This window comes from Cetorhinus maximus, chromosome 27 (assembly GCF_964194155.1).
Source record: "Cetorhinus maximus chromosome 27, sCetMax3.hap1.1, whole genome shotgun sequence".
NCBI lineage: Eukaryota > Metazoa > Chordata > Chondrichthyes > Lamniformes > Cetorhinidae > Cetorhinus > Cetorhinus maximus.
Genome location: NC_135905.1, coordinates 25,585,787 through 25,605,958, shown reverse-complemented (window position 1 = coordinate 25,605,958; position 20,172 = coordinate 25,585,787). Strand labels below are relative to the sequence as shown.

The window sequence follows — 20,172 nt, the reverse complement described above, 5'->3', positions numbered from 1 at the left end:
TTTTATGCAGAATAGCTGTATTTAACCAGGTGAGAGGTTGGGTATTCTGTGGCGTGTTACTCATCTTCTGACTTCCCAAAGCCTTTCCATCATCACAAGGCACAAGTCAGGAGTGTGATGGAATACTCTCCATTTGCATGGAGGAGTGCAAACTCCAACAGCACTCAGGAAGCTCAATACCATGCAGGATAAAGCAGTCTGCTTGACCCCCATCCTTAAACTTTCATTCCCTCCACTACCTGTACATTGTGGCAGCAGTGTGTACCATCTACAAAATACACTTCAGTATCTTGCCATGGCTCCTTCAGCAGCATCTTCAAAACCTGCAACTGTTACCACCTAGAAGAACAAGGGTAATAGGCATATGGGACTACCATCACTTCTAAGTCATACACCATCATGTCTCCGAACTAAAGTGTTGTTTTGTCATTCTCAGATAAATCCTATATACTTGTTTTATTTTTAATTATGATGTAAGCATGGTGTCAAAATTGTACAGTATTGTGGGTGTTACTACACCACATGGACTGAGCTCTATCGAGTGCAATGAGGGAAGTGTAGTGAAGGATGGGTAATAAAGGATGAAATTGCAGTGATGCCCAAATACCATGAGCCAATTTAAAAATAAAGCAATTTACAATTAGTCTACTGTTTAGTAAGGAGGCAGCTAAAGTTGAAACTAATGCAAGGTCAATGTAATTGCTGTACCCTGATAGGAATGCTTAAAGCAAGACAGAGATTAAAATTCACTACAAGCAGCATATACAGAGACAAACATATACTGAAACTGAATATCTTCTTGAGTATTGCTGGAAAAAGAGACTTGTCAAAGCTTTTCACCTTGCACTCATCAGGACACTTCGCAAGATACCAAAAAATGAGGCAAACAACAATTTACACTCTGATTGATTGGTCAAGGTATTGCCCCAAGGAATATCAGGGTCAAGCTGCCTGGTTTAAATTTCAGACAATGCTTGGCAGTTAATTGTCAATCACCATCGCTGGTGTATTCTCCATGGCAATGCCACTTGCCAACCGATCTGCACTCTCTTCACATACAGTATAATTGTTGTTTTCCCCTTATGTTAGTATTCTTGCGAAGTGTCCTGATGAGTGCAAGACAAAAAGCTTTGACATGCCTTTTTTTCCAGCCATGCTCAAGTTTTGTATTGCCAAATGACTTTTTGAATGTGTTCTCTTAGCAAATGCGCTTTTGGAAATTGCGCTGGTACAGCAGTCTAAAAACAAAAAGTGAACTGATTATATCCTTCAGATTACTGGCGCATTTACTGTTTTAATTTCTTAACCTGTTTCAAGCCATTTAAACTGCAGAGCAGTTATTGACTGTATGCAGTTTTGGTCAACTTATTGGAATGCAAATAAAAATTAACGTTAATACAATCAAATCAAAATAAAAATACCACATGTACACAAGCTCCATCAGTACCTGAATAGAGGAAAGTTGCTTTAATGTTTCAGGTATAAATGCTTCATCAAAGCTAAAGTATCTGAACTTTAGATATTGCTTGTCTCTTTTCAGATGTTGATAAACCAGCAATTTCGAACATTTGTTTCAGTTTTCCAGCTTCTGCAATTTTTACATACATTTATTTGAGTATTAAAGTTATTACTACAAACTGCTCTGTATATCAAATTAATGGTTTCAAATGAGTTGACGTTTCGAGTCCTCATGACCCTTCAACAGAACTGAGTAAAAATAGGAGAGGGGTGAAATATAAGCTGGTTTAAGGTGGGGGGGTGGGGGGAGAGAAGTTGGGCGGGGGGGTGGTTGTAGGGACAAGCAAGCAGTGATAGGAGCAGATAATCAAAAGATGTCACAGGTAAAGGAACAAAGAGGTGTTGAAGGTGGTGATATTATCTAAGAGAATGTGCTAATTAAGAATGGATGGCAGGACACTCAAGGTACAGCTCTAGTGGGGGTGGGGTGGAAAGACTGACAGGGCATTACAGGTATAGATTTACCATTATTTTTAAATCTATACCTGTAATGCCCTGTCAGTCTTTCCACCCCACCCCCACTAGAGCTGTACCTTGAGTGTCCTGTCATCCATTCTTAATTAGCACATTCTCTTAGATAATATCACCACCTTCAGCACCTCTTTGTTCCTTTATCTGTGACTCCTATCACTGCTTGCTTGTCCCTACAACCCAACCCCCCCACCCCCCCTCCAACTACTCTTCATCCCCCCCCACCTTAAACCAGCTTATATTTCACCCCTCTCCTATTTTTACTCAGTTCTGTTGAAGAGTCATGAGGACTCGAAACATCAACTCTTTTCTTCTCCGCCGATGCTGCCAGATCTGCTGAGTTTTTCCAGGTAATTCTGTTTTTGTTTTGGATTTCCAGCATCCGCAGTAGTTTTTTGTTTTTATTTTAATGGTTTCAAATGGCTGTTGTAGTTCACTCACTATGGCCCAATTGACATTTATTTTTAAAGCTGCATTTCCTAAAATCTGTATTTTTGCCCAATGGAACAAGCTGAGCTTACTTTAGAAACAATTAAGAAGGAAAGTTACTCCTCAGCCTCAAATTTCTTTCAACATATAATTTGTAGAAGGGCTCCCATTGAATGATTTTGGTTGCGGTCAGCAGCACTTTTTTTCCCAATCTGAGTTCAGCATATCCAGAACCATTCAACCTAGGCTTAGACTCCTTTGTGGCTGGAATGCTCGTAATTCACAAAATAAATAAGACCCTACTAGGTAAGTAATGTCTTTCCTCAATTTGAAAAAAAAATGAATTATATATTTTAAAGAAATATTATTGGAAGGCTATAATCTGATGCTTAAGTACAGTTCATAATTGCAAGCCAACTGAGAATGACACTACATGACAGTCATGTCTGAGTACCTTTGTCTGATTATAACCTTCTGGTCACTCTCAGATAAACCCTATGCACTTCTTAAATTTTTGTTTTTAATGGTAACACAGTTTTAAAAGGAGAATTTCAGCCCACAGAATTGTTTTTGGTGTTTCTAAAATGAATGCAAAAGAAAACATTCTGTCATCAATTTGATTTTGAGTTTCGTGCATTGAGCATCACCCATTGCAATTGAAAAACTGAAGGAAGAAATATGCAAGGAGAGGAAAATCTTTGTCGGTACCTGCATCTTAAGTGTTTTAAAATGTACTCATATCACAATGTGTTATAATTCAACTTGCAGCTCAAAATGAGAGCAGGAGGAATGAGTGAATCGTCAAAGTGGAAAAAGCAGAAGAAATCTCCACGACCATCTCGTCACGCAAACAAGCCTCCCCTTGCGTCAGAGCAACCGTCAGTGCCGGGCCAGGTTTTGCACAGTTCAATAGGTTCTGTACCTCAGCTCTTAAACAATCAACCAGGTATAGTTTAGCATTTTTAAACTTTGTTTCTGAGAAGAAAATTTTGCAATCAGCCTTTTTTGAAAAAGTGATAAAGAATTTGAGTTGGTTTAAAATTTTGCTTTTTGAAAATCGCTTGTTTCTCTTGAAGACCATGGCTGCTATCCATACAATTAATTTAAAGATATTACTGCAAATGAATTTGGAAGAACCTTAAATAAATCTATGTAGAGGTGAAATTATACGATCACTGGGTTAATGGGTGATTGATGATTGAGTTATATCATGTACAATTTGAATCTGTAATAGTTTCTAGCTAGAGCTCTCGATATAATTAGTGACTCCTAATTAAACAAAAGTTAATGGAAAAAAAAGCTGAGAAAAGATGAAATCTCCTGGTTGATGGATAATGACACCTGGGATTCATTGAACAAGGAGTGCCCAAGTTTTTTGTTGTCTTTCTTGGGTGCCTTGGAAACGAGGGGGTGGGAGAGTACTTGTAAATTTTTTATCAGTGATTATGTTACTTTGCATGTAACTTAAGCTGTGGATCTAAATTTTCTGGCTTTGGATTTACCCAGCAATAGAGCAGTAGCACTGAGAACAGCATTGTTCCAAATACACCACAGAAACAGCGAGTAAGAAATTAAAAACACAAATCAAAGAACAAAGAAAAGTACAGCACAGGAACAGGCCCTTCGGCCCGCCAAGTCTGCACCCATCATATTCCCTGTCAAACTAAGCACTTCCAGGGTCCGTATCCCTCTATTCCCATCCTATTCATGTATTTGTCAAGCTGCCTCTTAAACATCACTATCGTATCTGCTTCCACCACCTCCTCTGGCAGCGAATTCCAGACACTCACTACCCTCTGCGTAAAAAAACTTGCCCCGCATATCTCCTCTAAAGTTTTCTCCTCTCACCTTAAATCTATGTCCCCTAGTAATTGACTCTTCCACCCTGGGAAAAAGCTTCTGACTATCTACTCTGTCCATGCCACTCATAATTTTGTTAACTTCTATCAAGTCGCCCCTCAATCTCCGTCGCTCTAGTGAGAACAATCCGAGTTTCTCCAACCTCTCCTCATAGTTAATAACCTCCAGACCAGGCAGCATCCTGGTAAACCTCCTCTGCACTCTCTCCAACGCCTCCATATCCTTCTGGTAATGTGGTGACTAGAATTGCACGCAATATTCCAAGTGTGGCCTAACCAAGGTCCTATACAGCTGCAGCATGACTTCCCAGCTTTTATACTCAATACCTCTGTCAATGAAGGCAAGCATGCCATATGCCTTCCTGACTACCTTATCCACCTGCGTTGCCACTTTCAGTGACCTGTGGACCTGTACACCCAGATCCCTCTGCCCGTCGATGCACTTAAGGGTTCTGCCATTTACTGTATAATTCCTGCCTGTATTAGACCTTCCAAAATGCATCAAACTGATGATCAATAGAACAAATAGATCTAATGATTAACTGCGATCTAATTGAATGGCAGCGCAGACACAATGGGCCGAATGGCCTTCTCCTGGTCCTATGTGTTGTCTTGGAATATATGAACTGGAAATGATCCATTGCTCATAATTTGGTCACTATTGCCATGATATCAAGTATCATGAGTTGAAGAAATGAATGGATAATTAAGAATTTTAAACTTATGACTTATAGATCTATATGTAAGATATTCTGGTTGCTCTTAAAGGTGAAGCACCCTTCCTGGAACATTCAGTTGTATCTGCAAGCAGTGCAGCTTCCACTTCAACCACTATTTCTGAAAATGCGTCCACTGTCTCGAGCCCTACCACGGACAGTGGTATGGAACTTTCTTCAAAGACAACATCAAAAGAAGACCTTACTGACCTTGACCAGGTCAATTCTACAGGCATCACTCCAGCAAACACCCCTTCCAGTGAGCCTGGCGAAGAGAAAGTCTTAGAATCGCAAGCCCAGCAAGAGTCTCAGGTAAATGCTACCATTGTTGGAGGTTTTAAAGCAATTAGTTATTTGAGCATTGTTGAAAAAAGAAACATGCTGTTGAAGCTTTTTGTCTTGCACTCATCAGGACAGAATTGACAGGAATACCAATTGTAAAGGGAGCAGCAATTTATACTGCATGAGAAGAGTGTGCTGATTTTGGTTGGCAAGCGGACTCTGATTGTTAAAGGGGTTGCCTCCATTATTTATTTCCCACCATTTTAATTTGCTATCTTTAAACCCCTGGTGTTTATTTTGTTCATTTCTTTTTAGCAGTTTAGTGTGCTACAAACACTGGCAAGAGCAAAATCTATTTTATACTCAAAGAAAAACAATTCATAACATTTTAACCATTTTCAATTTGATGTTCCACATAAATATATTGATGTAACAATGTGAAAGAAAGAGCTTGCTTTTATATCGTAGCCAATAAATTGCTTTTGAAATGTTGGCAAACATGCCAGCTAATGTCCCTGCAGCATGGTCCCTGAACAGCAATGAGAGAAGTGACCAGATGATACGTTCTGGGTGGTATTGGTTGACAGATAAGTGATGGCCAGGACATGGGAGAATGTCCCTGCTCTCTAGAATAATGCAATGGGACCTTGTACGTCTTCCGAAATGAGCTAAATGGGTTTTGTTTAATACTTCATCCTGAAGATGGCATCTCCAATAGTGCAACAGTTCCTGAAAACTGAATTGGAGTGCCAGCCGAGATTAGTCTCTGGAATGGGGCTTGAAATTGAAACCTTCTCTCTAGGATTAGAATGTTACCAGCCAAGGCTAACAGAAGACAAAAGTTTGATACATTATGACCAGGACACCATTACAGTAAATTGTCCCGAATTGATTAACATTTTGAAATTGCCGTGTACTCTCTCTGTTCCCCCAATGAGATGGTTGCATACCCAGGATACTATATTATATTATTGATCTGTTGTAAGAAATACCAGAAACAGTTCATATGACTGGTACTAATCTTCCAAAAAAATGCCATACCATGGTTAGTTTCTTTTGTTAACTTGATTGGTTTCTTTGAACAAAAATCTATGCACTTGCCTTTGCAATTTACCAATCCGATTCTCTTTGACTGTCTCTTTGAGTAGCCTGTTCTGTACAGTTACCACTCTGAGGTAGTTAAATCTGAACCACCTCTTTACTCCTCTTCTGAGGACAAGCCTGTGTCTTATGGTTGTAGAGCTTATGGTCATATCCAACAATTTTTTTCAATTTATCTCTAACCCTTAACCAATTTGAGTACTTCCCAGCAAAGATCTTGAATATCAGTAGTGGCTAAATAATTTTTAAATCTAATTGTTATTTATGATTGATAAAGTACACTGTACATGTGTGGTGAACTTCCTCTACCTCAAATAGAGTTAGCCCTTGACCACATCGGTAGTTTGAGCCTTGTTCACAGACCTATCATAAGAAAGGATTTAAAAGATAATTATACCCTACAGATGAGTTAACCTGAAGCTTACTATTTTCCTAGAAGGGTGGAAGAGTGGAAGGCTTTTTACCTAAGGAAGAGAAGGCTCAATCAACATCAGTGGAATCTATTCCAGAAGTATTAGAAGACCGGGACTCCCTTACAGAAACGTCTGATACTGCTTCAATCCATGAAGTACATGATATGGACTATGTTAACCCTCGTGGGGTTAGGTTTACACAGTCAACACAGAAGGAAGGTTTGTATGAATATTCATATATCCTGTACAATGAGCAAAATGGTGATAGAATGCTTGCTATTAATTTTAATCCTAAATCAAATTTGCATCTTATAACTTTTTGCAGTGCACTGGTATGTCATAAATGCTAATTAGCCTGGTTGATTTACATTCAGATTCAGTTTCTTTTTAATATTTTTCATAACTTAGACACACACAGCCTATTTCTGTTCAACCAAATTGAACAAGAGAAACTAAACCATTGTCTCTGACGCAACTGTTACAGCTAATACCCAGATCCTTGATGTTTAACTTAAAAGTTGTAAGCAGTACATTGAGAACTGAAAGTATTGTTGTGTGAAAGGATTTAGCCTACCTTTAGGAAATTTAATGCTGGAACTTAAAGCTGAAATGAGAATAGGCTCTGCACTTTGCTAATTTGTAATGCTTTATTTAACATTGCATTCACTATGACTTAAATATTGTTTTTCTGAGAAAGCTATTTTCTTCATTTTTGAGAAGGAAGGGCACACTCTTTTCCACCTGATGTTTTTTTTGTTGTGGCTTTATTCTCTTTGCTCCTCCCTCTAACAGCCTCCTTCCTAAACAGCCCAGTAGAGATTCTCCTTCCAAGTTTCTTTTTCTTTTTCATCCCTCTCAACAGTATGATTAAGATTAAGAACTTGAATTAAACTGTTTTCTGTCACATTGAGCCACTATGCCTCAGTTAAACTCCGGTTGCCGAGCAACTTGGGCCATTCAGAGGAGGAGCCTAAAAAGAACATTGATGTAGTCAGGAGAGAAAGAGAGAAAATAATTGACAAACTAGTAAAATTAAGAGGTTAAAATCCCAGGTCTAAATGGTATGCACCCTTGCATTTTCAAAAAAGCTATGCATGACATAGAAGAGGCACTAATTTATTTATAGAAGTTCTGTAGATGACGGGATAGTACCAGTGGAATAACAGATTGCTAATGTTCTTATATACAATACAGGGACAGAACAAAAACTGGGAACTATAGACCAGGCAGCTTAATGCCTGTGATAGGAAATGTGTAAGAACATAACAGTTAGGACCAGGAGTAGGCCATTCGGCCCCTTGAGCCTTCTCTGCCATTCGATAAGATCATGGCTGATGTAATTGTAGCCTCAACTCCACTTTCCTATCAATGTACTGACAACTATACTGAAAGAAGTGATAGAAAAGCATCTGGAGATAGAAAATATAACTTAAAAAAAAGGTCAGCCTGGATTCTGAAAGACCCAAGTCACACTTGATTAACTTCGATTTCTTTGAAGAGGTAACAAAGAAAGTAGACAAGAATGATGTAGTAGATGTCAAATATTTGATAAGATATAACATGACAAAGGTTAGGGTATGTGCAGTTGGGACAAAGCTGAATGGAAAGTAAATTGGCTAAAAAATAAAAAGCAGAGAATAAGGATAAAGGGTAGTTATTCAGATGGGAGGGAAGGCATTGGGCCACAAGGATTGGTGCTAGGACCACTTATTCATAATTTACATTCGTGATCAGGAATAGAGTTACTCAATATTAAAATTCTCAGATGGTACCAAACTAGGGGATATAGCTAACACTGAGGAAGAATGACATAAAAGAACATTGGAAAACTTGGAGACAGGCACAGTTAAGTGCAAATTATCTTTAACGTTGATAAATGTGAGGTGATGCATTTAGGAAGGGGCTGGTTGGGTAGAGCGTGGTACTAATAACACCAATGGTGCGGGTTCAGTCCCAGCTGAGGTCGTTCTGAGGGCCATCCTCTTCTGTTTGCTCCATTGTAATACCATGACGTAGAGATGTGTGGAAAGCCATGATTAGCAACCTTGGACAGTGAGGACGCTGCTTGAAGAGAGAGAGAGAGATGCATTTTAGTAGGAAAATCAGAACCATCACTTACACCTTAGAAAGTAGGAAATAAAAATCGGAATAAAAACAAAAGAATCTAGGGATTCAGGTGAACAAGTCATTAAAAGCAGCATCACAAGTCAGCAAAGCAATTAAAAATACTAAACAAAAATAAAAATACCCGGAAAAACTCAACAGGTCTGACAGCATCTGCGGAGAGGAACACATTTAACGTTTCGAGTCCGTATGACTCTTCAACAGAACTAAGGAAAAATAGAAGAGAGGTGAAATATAAGCTGGTTTAAGGGGGGTGGGGGGGACAGGTAGAGCTGGATAGAAGGCCAGTGATAGGTGGAGATTGCCAAAAGATGTCATAAACAAAAGGACAAAGAGGTGTTGACGGTGGTGATATTAACTAAGAAATGTGCTAATATGTGACATTAAGGGTAGAAAGCAGGACGAGCAAGGTATACTAATACAGCTCCAAGATTTTTTTCCTAATGTTATAGAATTCAAAAGCAGTGTAGTTATATGGAACTTATAAAGGACTCTGGTCAGGCTACACTCAGTACTAATGTGCACATTTCTGGTCTCCATACTATAAAAAGGACATTGAAGCACTGGAGAAAGTGCAAAAAAGGCTTACAAGGATAGCCCAAGAACTGAGCAATTGTAGCTATTGGGAAAGATTGAGCATGTTGGGGCCTTTTTCCCGAAGAGAAGACTTAGACGCAACTGGAGGACTTTATGAATTATGAAAGGGTCTGACAGGCTAGATATGGATGTTTCTATTTGTGGGCGAATATAAAACTAGAGGCCATAAATTCAAGATAGTTATGAATACATTAAATATGTAAACAAGAAGAAATTCTTTTATCCAGAGTGGTTAGAATGTAAAATCGCAGGAAGTGGACATGACAATTGACTTTGCTTTCAGAAATGAACTAAATGAGTGCATGAGAAAAAAGGGAATAAAAAGACTTGCTGATAGACTTAAATGAAGTACTGGATATATTCTTGTAAAAGTCGAATATTTGAAACCCATTCTTTAGGTGAAAAGTTTAAGGGGTCGACTTTTACATGGGTGATGTTTCGAGGGGCTTACTTTCAATTAAAACACATCCACTTGACACCCCTAACATGGCTCTCAAAAGAATCCAAAATGGGGGAAGCAGTACCCACACCAGCTGTTTGTTGTCTCTCCCTCTCTCTCTCTCTCTCTCTCTCTCTCTGTTATTATTAAGGAGTTCAGTTGCTGTTAACAGACATCCTTGTTCCATATTCTAACTTTGCTCATCATGGATTCAGAGCTGATGTTTGGCTTGTAACTCCTTTAGTTGCATCTGTACCTTTGTCACCTTAGCAGTCATCTCCCTTTCTCATGACTGCAAAATCTCTTCATTTTTTTTTGTTGTCCTTTGTAAATAATCATCCTAACATGGCTCTCAAAAGAAAATGTCGTGCTGACTGCTCCCAGCCCTTGACCTAAGCCTTGGTGTAGGGGTTTGCATTCAGTAGGTATTCACAAGTACTGTTTTAATGAATAATGAATTGAGGTCAATGAAAGTTAAGGATTTTTTGTCCAAACGTCAGGGGTCGCCTTTTACACGAGATCGACTATTACTTGAGTATATACAGTAGATAGACTAGAAGGAGACTCGTGAAATATAAACATCAGCACAGACCAGGTTGGCCATATAGCTGTTTCTGTGCTCTATGTTCTATGTAATTCTCTGTAATTTATACTAACATATGAATGTATCTCTTTCAGGTGCAGCTCTGGTTCCATATGGCTTGCCTTGTATACGGGAGCTATTCCGGTTCCTTATATCCCTCACCAATCCACATGACCGCCACAACTCTGATGTGATGATTCATATGGGTTTGCAGTTGCTAACTATAGCACTGGAATCGGCGCACATTGCCAACTATACATCTTTGCTTGGTCTTGTTAAAGATGAACTCTGTCGGCACCTGTTTCAGGTCGGAATTTGGTGTTTTATCTGATTTTTTTGGACTGGTGACTTTGTATCTGAGGATATTCACAAACTGTGTTTTTGTATTATTTATTTTTCAGCTATTAATTGTGGAGCGTCTTAATTTGTATGCCACTTCTCTCCGGCTATGCTTCCTTTTATTTGAAAGTATGAGGGAGCATCTTAAGTTTCAACTTGAGGTGGGTGGAATTGAATTTAAACAGAGACCTCAGTAGGTAGAACCTGCTTCACATTAATCAGCTTTCATGGCAAATGACCATGGTGATCATTCTAATCCTAGTTCAATCTTAGTATTGAGATCCAAAATGCTGTTGTTGAGTTCAGGAATTCTCTCTCATTTCTTTTTGTTATTTAGTTTAAACCAAGTGACAAAATTGCATAATCTTCATTTTCATAGGATTAAATAATGACTAGCAGAAAATAATGAGACTTGCAGTAAGGGGTGATTGTACATGTACTGGATATGAAAAGATATGAATTCAGAATAATTGGGGTATGAAATGGATCTCTACAATAATGGGCATAATTTTCAACTATAGCCAGGTTCTAAAACAGGCCTTGCAGATTAGCCATCTATTATATACCCCATCCAGTAACTTTCTTGTTCTTTTGCAGTGGTGGAGATGATGGCTTTAATTGGTAAACGAGTTGCAAAAATATTTTTAATGTTTCCATCACTCGAGCTACTTCTTTACTTACTGCCTATAGAAGGCAACTTTATTTCATGATCTCCAGATACGTTTTGTTTCGAGAAAGAGTTTAAACTCCCTAACTATTTACAATTAACCATTTTGTATATCTGTGAACAGCAAAGAGCTTGGGTTACATTTATCCAGTATTTTGCATGAAATAATTTATCTTGCAGTTTGTAAGTGATGTCACAAATACAGATTTGTTTAAAAGGTTTTGCCTTCCATGAAAATGCTTGACTTTTGTTGCTTTGTTGTGTTTGATTCAAAAATTATAACAATCATGGTGGGGAAGCTATTCCAAAGTAAATTAAGAAATTGGCATTTTTCAGTAGGTCAAACTTTCTGATGTCCTGCTGCACTTGCGCTGTTGCAAGAATATGTTTTGGAACTGTAGTTGGAACCGTGGCTTGCTGATTGAAGTTATCTATAGTTCTGTTAGGAGTTCAGTGTGGTTTAGGAAATTGTAACTGGCATTATATGTGGAAAATTTGTGTTTTCTCTTCTCCAGATGTATTTGAAAAAGCTAATGGAATTGGTCACCTCGGAAAATCCGAAAATGCCATATGAAATGAAAGAGGTGGCTTTGGAGGCACTAGTTCAACTATGGCGAATCCCAAGCTTTGCCACAGAACTGTACATCAACTTTGATTGTGATTTCTACTGTTGTAATCTCTTTGAAGATCTTACCAAACTCCTTTCCAAGGTAAACAGACTCTAGGGAATTTTTGATTCTTTCAAATGTCAGGTCTCTTTTCAACTTTAAAGTAGTATTTCTTGGTTTTATCAAGTAAAGAGCTTTATTAAGAAATTCAGTATCTGTAATACTTTAACATATTAATACTGGAGTGATTCTAAAATTGAGGAAATGTAAAGTGGGCTTTGGAAAGTCTGTTATCGAGCAACTCTGGCGTGTTCCTTCACGGGAAGCGCACAATTCAATCTGAAATTGTTCTGGAATTACTGTGTTTCGATACAAAGTCATCTATGAGAATGAGTGTAATTGTTCCTACTGTTCAGTACTTTACTACATTAAATATATACTTTATATGCAAGCCTGTTTCCATCCTGCCTTCTGTCAAGATGCAAGCTTGTTCTCTAAATTTGCTGTCTTTTTTGATTATTGAAAAAAAGTGTAGAAAAATATAAGCCAACCTCATTGAATTAGTGATGAAAATTTGTTTCCGTTAGAATTTTTGCATCCACTCTGCAAGTTTTACTGAACTTCTCCTTTGATTCTTTTTGTAGAATGCTTTTCCGGTCTCTGGACAACTGTACACCACTCACTTGTTATCACTTGAGGCTTTATTAACAGTTATTGACAGCACTGAGGCTCACTGTCAAGCCCAGGTTCTCAATAATACTTTGCAACAGGACAAAAGAGATGGAAGCACTCCGGTACTAGAAATGAATGACGGCAAAGGCATCACAAATGGTAAGGAGTAGTTCCAGTAGAGGCTGTCTATTCTCAGATAGACGACTCTCACCAGAATGGTTGTCATGTTTTTGATGGGCTTAATGATGGCTCCACTGCCAAATAGCAATAATGCACAAATACTCATCTGTGTTAGTCAAAGGTAATGGCAACATAAGAAACCAATTGAAGACAAATTTTTGTTCCAAGTTTCTATCATAGTATCATTTGAAATGTGTAGAGTGAGGCTTGCTGTTTACTTTTCAGCTGAAGCTTATGCTACGTAATATAAGAAACATAAGAAATAGGAAGAGGAGTATACCATTTGGCCCCTCGAACCTGCTCCATCATTCAACAAGACCTTGGCTACTTTGCTTGTGTTTCGAATTCTGCATTCCCATCTACCCCCGATAACCTTAGATTCTTGTTAGGCAAGGGAATCAATCTACCTCTGCCTTAAAAATATTCAATGACTCTGCCTGCACCACCTTCTGACGGAGAGAGTTCCAAAGTCGGACAACCCTCAGAGAAAAAAATTTTCCTTATCTCTGTCCTAGAAGGGCAACCCTAATATTAAAACAGTGCCCCCTCGCTCTGGACTCACCCACGAGAGGAAACATCCTTTCCATGTCCACCTTGTCAAGGCCGTTCAGGATCTTGTATACTTCAATCAAGTCACCCCTCACTCTTCTAAACTCCACTGGAAACAAGTCCAGTCTGTCCAACCTTTTCTCATAAGACAACCCACTCATTCCAAGTATCAATCTAGTAAACCTCCTCTGAACCGCCTCCAACGCATTTACATTTTTCCTTAAATAAGGAAACCAAAACTGCACACCGTATTCAAGATACGGTCTCACCAATGCCCTGTGTAACTGACTTTTATGTCCAGTTCCTCTCGTAATAAAGGATAGCGTTCCATTTGCCTTAATTACTTGCTGTATCTGCATACTAACTTTTTGTGACTCATGTATGAGAATACCGAGATCGCTCTGCACCTTAGAATTATGCAGCCGTTCTCCATTTAAGTAATACTCTGCTTTTTTATTCTTCCTGCCAAAGTGAACAACTTCACATTTTCCCACACTATAAACTTCATTTGTCAGATCTTTGCCCACTCGCTCAAACTATCTATATCCATCTGCAACTTCCTCATGTCCTCTTCACAACATACTTTCCTACATATCTTTGTGTCGTCTGCAAATTTAGCTACCATGCCATCACTCCCCTTGTCTAAGTCATTTGATATAAATTGTAAAAAGCTGAGGCCCCAGCACAGACCCCTCCAGGACTCCACTCGTCACATCCTGCCAACCTGAAAAAGACCCATTTATGCATACTCTTTGTTTTCTGCATGCTGGTAATTATTGATGATATAGTTTCAATACTTTAAGGCAATGTATTTTCCTATAATTTACTTCCAGAAGCCAAGCACAAGCCAGAGCTGTTAGCATGTTAGTTCTTATAATCTGGAACACTGTCTGAAAGGATAGTGAAATCAGATTCAGTAATAATTTTAAAAGGGAATTAGGAATATACTTGAAGAGGAAAAAATTGGTGGGTGGTGGGAATGGAGCAGGAGACAGGGAATGGTTGATTGGCTATTTCAAAGAACAGGCCTAAACATGAATTGACACCTCATATGCTGTAAGATTTTATGAGCAATAATCGCAGGTGTGCCACTTTCATCTACTAGCTGCATGCTAAGACTTTGCTTTATAACACAAAAATTCAAATAGCTAATACTGGCAGGATGTACCTGTCTCAGGGCAAGTGTGAGTTTCTGTAGTATTAGTCCAGATACAGCTGCTTTGAGCTAGTGAATTTTCTCAGTTGTTGTTAGAGTGACCGAGTTGCATCACCAGCTCTACCACCAATTGAAGCTTGTCCAGGATGGACATTGGCTGCAATCTGGAAGGAGTTGGTGTATTCTGCCAATAAGGTGCAGTTAGAAAGTTTAAAGAAAGCTCAGGATGCTTCCTATACCGCTGTTCTCAACGTCAATGATGGAAGGAAACTGACTATATTGTTTGACAATTTCAATCAGTAAAAATCGCACTTGGGATGTGAAACAGTGGGCAATACTGCACGAATGATAGTGCCATGAATGCAGCATTGCATCATGATGTGAGCAGGAAGTGCAATCATGATTCTCATATGAATTGCTCGAAAGTAACATTAAATGGACATTTCACTGAATTCGGACATAATTCAATTATTTGAACAGTCTGGATAAGGGGTCTGCAACCTGAGCCTTTAATTAACCTTGTACTTGGAAGAAAGTATTCAATTAACATTTTTTGTAAAAACCTTTAAAATATTGCTGAAAATGTGTCTCTGGCTTGTTTTTCATGATTATTGGCATTTGAGTAACAGCATTGCAGCTTTTAAGATATTGTGTTTTTGACTAAATTTTTAAAAATTTGCTCTTGTTATTAAGGTTGCCGACCCTTTCTCGAAGTCTAAGTTGATGTCTTTAAGCTTGCTGAAAGACGTCCATTGTCCTTGCGTACACTAGTTGAGAAGAGACAGCATTACTCTGTATTTTATAAACTCAATTAGGCCTGCATGCAACATATAGTTAATTTATAGGTGTATTTTTATTGGGTTTCAGCAGATATCCATTATGTTGTACCTTGGACAGGTTTAGTAGGGTTCTTAATAAGTTAGAGTTTGGAATTTTTATTACTGGTTAATGTCAATGTGATAGTGACACCTGTATGTCATCAAGTCATGTGTTTAAGGATTGGAGGATAAGCCTTAGATAAATATTAATGCAAAGGTTGAGCGAAATTGGCTGTAAACATAAGCAAGATTGTGGAATGCATCTCTACTCTCCCATAGAACACGGCATAAGGGAAACCAGCTTACTTGCTGCAGAAATGAACTACTCCTGTTCGCATCAACTAATTTTTTTGAGGGTCAGTGAGGATGTCTGTCAAATGTTTATTATTTTTGGAAGTTTTTATAACCTAAAAAGCAGTTTCTATGACGATGGAAGTTTTAAAGTTTTAACTCGACATGCTTTTTGTTGTTGCCACTGATCTGCTGGAGATCTGTTGCTAAATGAAGATTCACTGCTTCTGTAGGAGTGCTGAGTTTGTGTTGTGCTACTTGTCATCATTGTTGTGACGCTGGATTACCTCATGTTCCTAATAAATTGCAGCATTTCTAGTGTATCCAGCAAAAACAAAAGATAATCATCTTTGTTCCACCTCTTGCTTAGGTGTTCTCAAAGTCAGACTTCTGCAGCACTTACAAAACATTTTGGAATGATTTTGAGCTACAGAGAAAGGCTCATTCCCTTAGTTGGTAATATTTTATAATTTTGTAACCATATATTGCAATGTTTGATGCAAAAAACAACTTTGGAAATAAGAATTTTGTTGGTGGGAGAATATCTACATGGTCGTTATTGTTTTTGGCAGATTATCAAGCCTTTATAATCGAACTCCAAATTATCTGGAATGTGTGTGTTTGAATTGAAGTGCAATCATGTACTCAAGGTCCTACCTGGCTTGCACACTGTACTCATTGAGCTCGTAACAGTGAGTGATTTGAGACTGAATCTACATTCTGGAATTTACAGCAGAGCCTGTCAGAATCAGGTCATGGAGATATCTGTGGCTTTTTCAAGGAAATTGTATTGCATTGAATACTTCCTTTTTGCTTTTTGAATATTGAAATAAAATAATTGGTTTTGTACCATGTGCATTCTGTTATACATCTCTAGCCATGGTACAACGGATATCACTCTCACCCCTAGAGTCGGAAGGTTTTTGGTTCCATTTGCACTCCTGGGACTTGAGCACATAATCTAGGCTGATGCTCCAATGCGGTACTATTGAAGGTGAAAGGGTAAAGCGAGGTCCTGTTGCCATCTCGGTTGAATGTAAAAAGTCGCATGGCATTACTTTGAAGAAGAGCAGGGAGGTCCCGTCCAGTGACCAGACCAATAATCTCTCAACCACTATCAGTAAAACAGATTATCTGGTCATTATCATGTTGCTGTTTGTGGGAGCTTGCTGTGCATAAATTGGTTGCCACGTTTCCAACATTATGACAGTGACTACATTTAAAAGTACCTCATTGGCTGTAAAGTGCTTTGGAGCGTCCTGAGGTTGCAAAAGGCATTATATAAATCTCTTTACTTCATTGGCAGGTATTGAAAAGATTGGGACTAGTGGCAGCTCACCTTCTTTGGATGTGGAAACATCGCTACCTCACCCCCCGACCAGTGGCCACCTTATGGCTCAGAAAATGAAACTGGGACGGCAGGTTGCAGAGGAAGGTGGAACAGGTAAAGCTTCAAGCTAAGTAGAGAGCACCCAGATTGTTCAGAAATCATTGAGTCATATGATGAGAGCTTAGACACTGAGAACAGCACTGAGACAATTAACCAAAAGTTTTGGGTACCTGAACTTTTGCCCCCTTTTTGGTCTGTTTGGCTCCTTTTGTGAAGAACTTGTCTTTAGGCAAAATTCAACCATTGATCAAGGCCCCTAACAAAATACAAGTGTCAAAGTTCTTGCAACATCTTATTGGTCACTTTTCTTGGAAATTTCCCTTCTGACAGTGGTTCCCTTTGTCACGTGATGTGCACAAGGTAAAATGTCTGTGATAAAAATGCAATAATTTTAAATGAAGCGATGGGATAAAGCTTCACTTAACTTTACTACAGACCAGTTGGGTGAGTTGTGTGTAGGATGCAAGTTTCTTTTCTGTGGTTTAGACTTGGATTAAAAAGTAAGGGATGGCCCTTCCTGGAAAACAGCATGTTGCACTTAATGTCTGAGGCCAGGGAAGATCCCAGGGTTAATTTGTGGTCTTTGAGCTAGCCAATATCTCTATCAAGGTGTAATGAGGATGCTACATTTGTTTGCACTGTCCAAGACTGGGGACAAATAAAAGCCTATAGTTACCACTCCTGATAGTTATCCAGCAGACTCTGTGTTGAAGTATTAGTGACCAGATTAGGAATGGCTAGTGTGCTCCTCACATGGCCAAAGAGATTGTATTTTTGGAAACCATACTATGTCATCTAGGTACCTTGAAAATGCTTGATATCTTTTGGGAATGAGATGGTTGAAAAGAATAAGTTCACCCTTATATTACTAAGTGTTTTATTTTTAAGGTTTTATTTTTGAATATTCTATCCTTTGTAAAAATCCTTTTTAGAATCAGAATTCACTCACCAGTGAAATTTATTCTGCTGCAGATGAAAGTTTGTTTTTTTGCATTTTTTGGCTTGTCAGTTATCAACTTTTTTTCTGTCGTGTATTGAATATATTTCTGGTCAGAAATTAGGAATTAAAATGCATTCCATATGGAGTGTGTTCGTTCTACATGCAGACATGTTTTCAATATTAACGTAAGCTCTGATATGTTCGTTTACAGTAGAGAAGAGGGTTCCCAAGAAACCAACTCGATTTTCTTCTTTCCTACCAAGTGCTCAAGAACTATCGGAGATTAAAAGTAAGAAGAAGGTAAGGGATTTATAGAATTATGAGCATTCATTAGAAATTTAGTTATGCAATTGAAGCAAGAGTGAAACATTCATTTTGTAGGAATAATTGGCACATGTCAAATTTATACTTCATATTTAACAATTTCTTCTTATTCTTCCCTCCCAACTTGCTACTGATTTGACCATGAGATGTAGTATACTAACCTTGTTACATCCGTACAGCTGCAGAACAAATTGTTGCTTGAATAAGCATATCATTGAGGCGTGGAGTGGCTTCTGTTTTTCTACATCCTGATGCTTTCTGCATAAAACCCTCCTCCAAAGATTCTGTTATTTGGAGAAATTTCTTCCCCAACAATCCATTCAGAAAATTGAGCTTTGAATGAATAGGCACAATGTGATTAAATCCCTTTATCACCTTGTTCCTCCTCATCACAGTATTCAGCTCCAGCCATACATTTATACTCCCACAAGCTCTCCATACCTCTGACTCTGGCTTCTTGTACAAAACCCCTCCATTCGCCCACTATTGGCAGTCCTGTGTTAAGGCAGCTAAGTGTCTCTCTAAATCGCTCTGCCTTTCTCCTCCACTCTCCAGCCCTCACTCCTCATTTTTTAATGTCACCTCTTACCCTTTGACCAAGCTTTTGGTCACCCAATCTAATATCTTCTTCCTATCTTGTCCAACTGTAGGTTCTGTTGCAATTTGACAATGTTTTCAAGTTGCGTTGTTGTGCAATCTGTCATTTAAATAGCTGAATGCAACTCTTCTGAACACAAGTTAATTCAAAAAAAGGATTTGTGAGACCAGCTTGAGGAGGTGATCACATGCCAAGTTCTGTTTTTTTGCCAGCTATATTACAAAACAAAATGTTTAATGAGTCCCCTGTGGATTGCTTTTAAACTTTTAATATAAATGAAGTGTGGACCTATTGCTAGCAATAACATTTCAGTAGCATTCAGATTCATCAAAATGCACAGGCAGATTCTCCCCTGAATGGAGAGCAGCACTAGTGAGGCAGCTTGTGTCAAACTCTCAGAACTATACCAGTAAAAAAGTGCGTTTTGAAAAAAAAAACATTTATTTATTTCAGAAATGAGTTTTTTTTTTGTTTTCTTTCTTTTAAGTTGCTTATTACTGGAACAGAGCAGTTCAACCAGAAACCAAAAAAAGGCATTCAGTTCCTTCAGGAGAAGGGCCTGCTCGCATCCCCCATGGACAACAGCGAAGTAGCTCAGTGGCTCAGGGAAAATCCACGATTGGACAAAAAAATGATTGGCGAGTTTATCAGTGATCGGAAAAGTATGGAACTCCTGGACAGTTTTGTTGGGTATTGAAACTTCTTTTGAAAAATGTATTAATTTATGTATTTTCTTGTATAATGAGTATCCTGTAGAATATGCAAATGCTAGCTAGGAGTTAGGTCCACGAGGAAATCTTTGGTGACAAAGGAAAAGCAAAAACAATCTTTGCTACCTATTGTAATGAGTGCACACATGGGTATGGCGACCTGCCCTCTCACTTTGAGAGACCAAAAGCTAAGTTTACAGTGGTGGACAGACATCATTGATTCCACCTGCCACCTGTTTCTCTACATATGTAATTTATTGCTGTTAATACTGTTAATTGTCTTCTACTTATTTTTGAGGTGTATAGATAACAATTGTTAATATATCATCCATTGGAAAGAACCATGTTTCACTAACTCTGCTGATCAATTTGAATGCGTCATGCATTTCAAGCCCTGG

At 38.5% G+C, this 20,172-nt stretch overlaps 1 protein-coding gene across 5 annotated transcripts in view; it reads left to right on the top strand.

The window, feature by feature from the left end:
* The window catches only part of gbf1 (golgi brefeldin A resistant guanine nucleotide exchange factor 1), a 200,391-nt gene that overhangs the window by 130,150 nt on the left and 50,069 nt on the right, over nucleotides 1-20,172 (top strand). For 4 of the 5 annotated variants that reach the window (XM_078530928.1, XM_078530927.1, XM_078530925.1 and 1 more), the window contains exons 9-18: nucleotides 3,187-3,364; nucleotides 5,046-5,305; nucleotides 6,813-7,008; nucleotides 10,628-10,839; nucleotides 10,934-11,032; nucleotides 12,054-12,248; nucleotides 12,791-12,977; nucleotides 17,119-17,256; nucleotides 18,354-18,442; nucleotides 19,552-19,754. In XM_078530928.1, coding sequence (XP_078387054.1) covers nucleotides 3,187-3,364; nucleotides 5,046-5,305; nucleotides 6,813-7,008; nucleotides 10,628-10,839; nucleotides 10,934-11,032; nucleotides 12,054-12,248; nucleotides 12,791-12,977; nucleotides 17,119-17,256; nucleotides 18,354-18,442; nucleotides 19,552-19,754 — 1,757 coding nt within the window. The remainder of the gene's footprint in view (nucleotides 1-3,186; nucleotides 3,365-5,045; nucleotides 5,306-6,812; nucleotides 7,009-10,627; nucleotides 10,840-10,933; nucleotides 11,033-12,053; nucleotides 12,249-12,790; nucleotides 12,978-17,118; nucleotides 17,257-18,353; nucleotides 18,443-19,551; nucleotides 19,755-20,172) is intronic. The other variant, XM_078530924.1, reaches the window with a different exon arrangement.